Here is a 7062-nt window from a genome sequence, read left to right as displayed (position 1 = left end):
TTGTACTAGCCTCTCTTCCAGCATGTACTGGCCGTCATAAGTGCTTTTGAATTTCTGCCAAACATCGCATGATCGTTTACGGTTAAGCATTCAGTTCTCAATTACAGAAATTTACATGCAACGTGATCCACTTTTAAATGAAACAAAATATAACGGCCAATGTACAAATTGTTCCCATGATTGGTTTAACGCTTAACGATAGAATCATTAATTCAATATTAAGCTATATTAATTATTACATTAATATATATTAATATATTATTTTATATCAAGTGCTGATGGAAGCGAATATGAATTTTAATTTAAGTTTATTTCGCAACAGTAAAGCGATTCATTGGCGGAAAAAGTTGATCGTTTAACATATTACTGAATTCAGTTTCTTTACACACTGCCGGATTTCGTTTGTAAAGGGTTTCCTTTCATCTATCATAGATAGACAACGTACACAAAAGGGGAATTTGTTGCGAAAGAATCAATAGGAAGTTTAATTTCTAGCAGCTAACTAATGAATTGCGTCCTTACCTGCTACCTGTATCGAATTAAAGATTTATTCATTAAATTTCCAGTTAGCTTTATTATCTAAAAGTTCATAATTTCCAAGAAATGTTCCAAAAACTATAACGAAAAGTGTTTGCTTTTCAATAACGAATTCTTTTTACAGAAAACTAACGCTTAACGGAAGTAGGTCGGGTAGCAGATTCTTTCTATACAGCTTGCTAAAACAGCATAAGTTCTACTGATACTTTTCGTTTGCATATCAAGTAATGTTCAAGAAATTTGAATTCAATGCAACCGAGCTCAACAAATAATTCGATTAAAATGTCTATATGGACAATTGCTACCATCGCGATTGGCCCAAACGTTTGCTTATCCGCATCAGCCTAACGGACACTGCTCGCATTCAACTACTTATGGGGTAAAGTACATAAAAACGAAGACTAGCGAAAGCGCATCTTACTTATCATTTATCATCATTTGCAACTAGGAACGTTCCTTATCCTTTGTTTTTTTCCTCTCTTCCTTCCCTATGCAGCTAGTGTGTTCGTTTTTCTATAAAGACGGTGGTCCCGCTGGTGGAAGAAGCGTGGAAGCTTTGGGGTGCACACACTATACTAATCATATCCGACCTCCAACGAGTGTTTTGTTGTCCGGTGGTAGTTGTTCAGGTGTCCAAGATTTCAAACTCTACGTCGGATTTGTTGATTTCGCGCAATGAATTGATCAATACGTAGCGGGAGAAAACTATGTACAGCTTGCGAAACCACACCATCTGGGAGCTGTGTAAACGCATCGCATTTTGAATAGCACGGCGAGCCCTCCAGCTAAGAATGACCCTTAAAGTACAGAAAGTAAAAACGGTGTTGTTAGTTGAAGAGTACAGCGTGTTGAACATGATTGAAACTATCTAAAATCCCCGTAAGATAAGACAGAACCATTGCAGAATGACGTTGAATGTTGCTTCTGCGTTATCCTGCAACCTTATCAACTGCAACGACACGACCCTCTGGGTGGTTCTTGGCCGAGAGATTTTTCGAGTACAAATATGCTCCACCAACAAAAACGCACAGCTGCAGTTGCCGATAAACGGCGAATGGCTTATTGCTGTTCAAACAATAAACCCATAATCGACAAACGGCAATCAAAATCTCTTGCTCCTGCAGAGTCCGGTAGGGTGGGAACGATTAATCGAATCCCACCAACGAATCATTAAATAACAATTTTAAACAATTCGATAAGTGTTCCGCAGGCAAAACAAGGCACTAAAAAGGAAAAAGCGGGAAAAGGTAATGCAAACACTTGCCACGCGTTAAGAGGAAGGCTCAGCGCCAGAAGTGCTTCTGGAAGCCTGTCGCAAAAGTAAGTTATCTAATGGCGTAGAACGTGTGAACTTTATCGGTAATTGGTGTGCGTCTGCGGGAGATAAATGTAGTAAACGTAATGCGTACGGCGGTGCGTTGGAAATATGGTACGGAATGTGACTATTTAAGCACTGCCACGCTGGAGCGGGATAGTTCAGTAGTGTTCGCAAAGCTTTGAAATCGAAAATGTACAAGCTGCTGCTGATTGTCGCCATTCTGCCGGCCCTCGCCTTCGGCCTAACGCCGTTCCGTCCGTGTAAGTATCCAAGGGTGTAACACAGTGAAGGCAGAAGTTGCTGCGAGAAAGGGCGAGTGATTCTGAAGTGTCTATTGTATTGCCATACAGTAATATAAGCCATTCTTTCCTTTCAGGCCGCGACGGAGGTCCCATTCCAGCTTCGGTTAACATTGAAGGTTGCACATTGCTTCCTTGCCGGGTCGTTTCCGGTAGCCCACTGATTGCGCATGCGACCGGTATTCGTTCGCCGGTGGCCACCCCGACGGTGAAAGCCCACATCGTTGCCCGGCTGTTAGGATTGGACGTCGGTTTCAGGATTCCGGAGGATTTGGCCGATGCTTGTGCCGTTGGTATTACTGGGGCGTCGTGTCCGCTCAGCGTTGGCCAGGAGTTTGATTACACGCTCAACTATGCTATGACGCTACCTCTGACCGGTATTACTGCGCAGGTAGAGGTTGGTCTAACTGCCGCTGACGGTAGCTTGATCACGTGTATCGAAATTGATGCCCAAATTGAGGCCTAATTTTGCATCGCTGCTAGTAGTTGTATAATAGTTGCGTTTCAATAAAACCACATTCGAAAGATGTGCTGCACGTTAAGCTTAAAAAAGGAGTTTAATTCAATTTTAATCAACGTGTGCAAAATATGTGTAAGATGTTTGGTTGGGGACTAAATAACTATTTGAGTCCTTACGGGAATGGCAGCAGTAGTATCATCATTGATGTATATGGATGAACCAATTTATCAGATTGATATCGAACTAAAAGACGAGAAATGCCGCAGAGGCTTAAAGAGGTTCACATTCATTAATGGATAAAAACTTACACTCATAGACTATTTTTAGGGTATTACTCAGTGGTTGGACTTCCTTTTAAGATGATGGCATGTTGCCGACGTAGAGTAAGTTTCATATTATTAGCCAATTAAACAAACACCCTATTGCACAACCCTTAAATATTGCCTATCTCAAATTCCTTCTTTCCTTTTGTCCCTCCCACATATTACATCAGTTTAGCTCCATGCGGATAACAACGTTGCTACATCCTCCCTCCTCCTGCCAATATCTTATCACAAAAGGTAGAAAATTTAACCATGTTTAAACCAACAGCAAGCAGATAAATGCGGGTTTTTTGATTGTTGTGCTGACCCCCCGGAGGTTATAATGATCACCGATTGGTGAAAAAGCAAACATTCCGCAAAACGTACCGCCAAATAAACAATGCTGCTTCCGAGCAGGGGAACCAATCGATTATCGGTGGAAATTAATTATGACCCACGGGTGACGCTATTGTACAAACCGTTGTAATCCCACTTTTCCTTGACGTAGAGGGTTTCTTTTGGTAATCTTACCCACCAGGTGATTTACCACACAGCTGGCAAGATATTGCATTATCAACAGTACCAACAGGGAAAGGGAAGAGGGATGTGGTTTGGAGCGCATGAATAAAAAAAAGTTAAAAGGTAAAAAAAGCATTGATAAGTAAAAAAGCAATGCGTACAATTATAGATCCTTAAAAGGTTGACGTAATGTTTGTTGTTTTTCTTTTATAAATTAACACTTTTAACCTTTTACTAACTGGTGAACAATAAATATTCATATCCCTCAGACAGCATTATAGTTGACTACTTAAAACAGTTACCAAGTTACCCTTCTAAAAAAGGAAATTCTTAAGAAGGTGTTTTGCACCTCGCATGTTGTGAATAAGTAGAAAATGGTTAGCAAGATCTGCCTAAATAACTGCTGCCGTCCAAAGCTTTAAGTGTGGGATGATAATGTATCTATCCAACTTGCGCGAAATGTAGTCAAATGTCCTGTCCAAAAATTAATATTCACAGGAAGAAGTTGCTGTCTTTCACATGACGGGACTAAGTAGAAATTAGTTACTACAAGCTGTTCATTTTAATGTTGCACTGCAACAGCAGCTTTAGAAAGAAAATACCTTAATCCTGTATGGTGAACGGGTACGACCAACAATCTTGTTAAACCATTAAATAAGATTTTTTTTTCGTTCCCTGAAAAGGAATTATCCAATTAAAGGTAAAAATATGTGATAAATGGTACGCCTACATCTGTTGGGATTCCGTTTTGCCCTCTAAAATAAAAATTAAAAAAAAGTTGCTTTCTTTGGTAATTACTATTATACCCATCCCACGGATAGCGCACTTTGAACTCGGTGATAAATTAACCGAATATCGAAAACGACGTAATTCTGCATTAGCAGTTCAGTGTTTTGACCCTTTCGAGTTGATTTCCCTTTTCGTTTATACGAAAAAAAAATACAAATAAAAAAATCCTTCTGAGTATTCCCCGAATGGTAATGCAACGGCCACATTCTAATCGTAACATTTTGATAAGAAAGTGTGATACGTGGATAAGAAATTTTGGCTAATCTATTGCATTGCACGATTGCAAGTATGCGATCGGGCTGAACGTTTCGAAGCAACCTTCGGGGAGGCTTGGTATTTAAGAGCGGTTGGCGATTTGGGAAAATGTAGTCAGATCCTTGACGTATTCCGAGAATCACAAACCATGTACAAGTTCCTGCTCATTGCTGCCCTGCTGCCGGCCGTCGTCTTCGGACAGACCCCGTTCCGACCATGTAAGTGATCTGGAGAACAAATCCGCTGTACACTGTTTCCTTAGTGCGGTGACCTTAATCAAACCATTTGGTACTTATGCTTCGAACAAATTTAGGCTCCAACGGTGCACCGACGCCAGCTTCGGTCAACATTGAAGGATGCACATCGCTTCCTTGCACGGTCGTGTCCGGCGGTGGACTGGTTGCCCGTGGTATTGGCATCGTGTCCCCGGTTGCTACCCCAACTCTTGATGCTCATCTGACCGCTCGTCTGCTTGGACTGGATGTTGGATTTGAGATTCCGGAAGATCTGCGTGATGCGTGCGCTGTTGGCATTATCGGTGCTTCGTGTCCGATTGCTGCTGGCCAGACGTTCGACTACGAGCTGAACTATTCCATGGAATTGCCACTGGTTGGAATCACCGTGCAGGTTGAGGTCGGTCTTACCGCCGCCGACGGTACCGATGTGACTTGCATTGAAATTGATGCTGCCATCGTCGGTTAAACTGTCTGCACGAACATAACTTTTCCGTAATAAACCTTTCTAAACCACCACACTAAACTAATCTTTGTTGCTAGAGCGATCTTAAGATTTTGTTTAGAAAGCCAGATGACCATTTTGGAAAAAATAGTTACTATCAATAGTAAGTTGCCGTTTTCGCATTCTGCGCCGTAGCACTTACGTTTGATTAGCATACCTTAAAAACTAATCATTTTAATGTACTAAAAGACGATGGTTTTAGTACTCGCAAGGCATTAAATGTGTCCAAGTTACTTACCAATTGGTAGACAGGAGCAATGTTACCGGAAGATCAAATATTGACAAATACTTTCGGCACAGGTTCACTGTTTCTAATGTTAATACTTTACAATCTGCAAACGAGATAGAAGTAATTTGTATCACACACAATTAAGTGATCAGCGTTGCAACACACTTACTGCTCGGTATCATTCCGGAAAGACAGAGCGACGCCGTCGCATAATAAATTGCACAATGATTCGGATGCCCGCTGATGCCGTCTTTGTCGAACGTGATCAACAGTTCCGCATCGAGCGATTCAAGCTGGCGTAGCAGCTGGTCGGCGATCGTAACGGTCTTCCATTCGGCTGTCGGATCATCCTGAAGGTGTGTTGCGTTCACCAATGTAATGTCTTCGGGCCGTACGCCCAAACTTTCACATGCGTCCCATAGTTCTTGACGCCGAACAGCTCCTTTCCTGTCGTGGTTACCTTCGGAAAGGCAGAGAATAAATACACGACACTGCCGGCGCCGCAACTCCAGTATGGTCGGACCGAAGAACATGACTTCGTCATCGGGATGTGCGGTCACTAGCAGGGCACGACTGCAAGGCGGTAAATGGCTTCGCCGCACCAACCATCGGCCGTATGCTGAACCGGTCGCACGGTGAAACAGCACCCGGTACAGTACGACACATAGTATGCTGTAGGCTAGTAGCACTAGAGCGAGGTGATCCAGCGTTTCGTGTAGGTAAAGCAGTGCGGTACTGTAAATAGCTTCCAGACAGCCGGTATATCCGAGCTGTTCTTGCCGCTCCCGAGGTTGGTCCGTGTTTTCGCGTTGAAACCACCACGTCACCGGTGATGGTGGAACTAGTGAAGGAACCGATCGGATGCTAGTTTCACTTCCGTGCAGATCGACGTTCGGAGAAGCATGAATCATTTCCTCATCGCGTCACCTGGACAAATGCGTTCCAGTACTCTAGCTGGTACAAATTCACTCTATTCGCTCGCAATTTGCCGAAAAGCTTCTTTTACCTTAATATTGTACGACCGTCAAACGAAAACACTGCCTTTTGCAATCTACGAGACAAATTGTCAGTGCGTATTGTTACCCTTCGGCTTCTGTGGGAAAATCATGCGAGTAACGATGAGTATTTCCACCGCACTTTCTCAAACTGCAAACTCCAATCTGTACGTCTGATTTCACAGTGTTCTACAAGAAAAACGGAGGAAATAGGAAAACAGTTCAATATACTCTACGAATGAATGCTATTTTAGTGTCTTTTATGGTTACATACGATTTTCGCCGATTTGGTTATTTGTTTACCTTTTGTTTTTCTTCCCAACCACACTCATCTGCACGCTCTCACACACATATGTATCTGCAGTCTCGTTGACACAATGTACAGTATTGTCTCATTTTATGCTGCATCATTTTCGTAAATGCATTAACTGCATTAACTAGTAAATGCAATTGGATTTGGACTACAAAACATTTCGTATGTGTGAAATACTAAAAATGTAATAAATTCACTCTTGTTAACCGCAGCGCAACGCTAACGAGCATAAATTACAACCAGCATAATTCGGAGGCCACTGTACGAATTAAATAAAAATAAACAAACGTGTTTTTCTGTTTGACATA

The 7062-nt window shown here is 42.1% G+C and overlaps 3 protein-coding genes across 4 annotated transcripts; 2 read left to right on the top strand and 1 right to left on the bottom strand.

Moving 5' to 3' along the window:
* Positions 1-396: 396 nt before the first annotated feature.
* LOC128309590 (N-acetylglucosaminyl-phosphatidylinositol de-N-acetylase) lies at positions 397-6870 on the bottom strand. Of its 2 annotated transcripts, none has more exons than XM_053046024.1 (4): positions 6745-6870; positions 5616-6630; positions 5456-5549; positions 397-1334 (listed from the first exon to the last, which is right to left on the bottom strand). In XM_053046024.1, the coding sequence occupies exons 2-4, from the start codon at positions 6355-6357 to the stop codon at positions 1163-1165; spliced, it is 1008 nt and encodes a 335-aa protein (XP_052901984.1). In that variant the 5' UTR covers positions 6358-6630; positions 6745-6870; the 3' UTR covers positions 397-1162. The 2 variants fall into 2 exon arrangements, with proteins under 2 accessions (XP_052901984.1, XP_052901985.1); XM_053046025.1 differs by lacking the exon at positions 6745-6870 and adding an exon at positions 6716-6743.
* LOC128309591 (uncharacterized) lies at positions 1983-2686 on the top strand. Its single transcript, XM_053046026.1, has 2 exons — positions 1983-2115; positions 2232-2686. Exons 1-2 carry the CDS (start codon positions 2046-2048, stop codon positions 2618-2620), a joined length of 459 nt encoding a protein of 152 aa, XP_052901986.1. The 5' UTR covers positions 1983-2045; the 3' UTR covers positions 2621-2686.
* Positions 4559-5181, top strand: LOC128309592 (NPC intracellular cholesterol transporter 2 homolog a-like). The gene is made up of 2 exons (XM_053046027.1): positions 4559-4697; positions 4793-5181. Exons 1-2 carry the CDS (start codon positions 4628-4630, stop codon positions 5179-5181), a joined length of 459 nt encoding a protein of 152 aa, XP_052901987.1. The 5' UTR covers positions 4559-4627.
* Positions 6871-7062: the final 192 nt, after the last annotated feature.

This window comes from Anopheles moucheti, chromosome 2 (genome assembly GCF_943734755.1).
Source record: "Anopheles moucheti chromosome 2, idAnoMoucSN_F20_07, whole genome shotgun sequence".
NCBI lineage: Eukaryota > Metazoa > Arthropoda > Insecta > Diptera > Culicidae > Anopheles > Anopheles moucheti.
Note: the sequence above shows the minus strand (reverse complement) of the source record. Positions and strands in the feature narration are given on the sequence as shown.

Bases quoted from the DNA above. Each gene is read 5' to 3' on its own strand.
- LOC128309592 (XM_053046027.1), top strand. From the start codon at position 4,628: ATGTACAAGTTCCTGCTCATTGCTGCCCTGCTGCCGGCCGTCGTCTTC. The intron at 4,698-4,792 runs GTAAGTGATCTG...GAACAAATTTAG, and splicing joins ACAGACCCCGTTCCGACCAT to GCTCCAACGGTGCACCGACG.
- LOC128309591 (XM_053046026.1), top strand. From the start codon at position 2,046: ATGTACAAGCTGCTGCTGATTGTCGCCATTCTGCCGGCCCTCGCCTTC. The intron at 2,116-2,231 runs GTAAGTATCCAA...CTTTCCTTTCAG, and splicing joins CCTAACGCCGTTCCGTCCGT to GCCGCGACGGAGGTCCCATT.
- LOC128309590 (XM_053046024.1), bottom strand. From the start codon at position 6,357: ATGATTCATGCTTCTCCGAACGTCGATCTGCACGGAAGTGAAACTAGC. The intron at 5,550-5,615 runs GTAAGTGTGTTG...TCTCGTTTGCAG, and splicing joins TTCCGGAATGATACCGAGCA to ATTGTAAAGTATTAACATTA. The intron at 1,335-5,455 runs GTAAGTAACTTG...CTGTACTTTAAG, and splicing joins TTGCTCCTGTCTACCAATTG to GGTCATTCTTAGCTGGAGGG.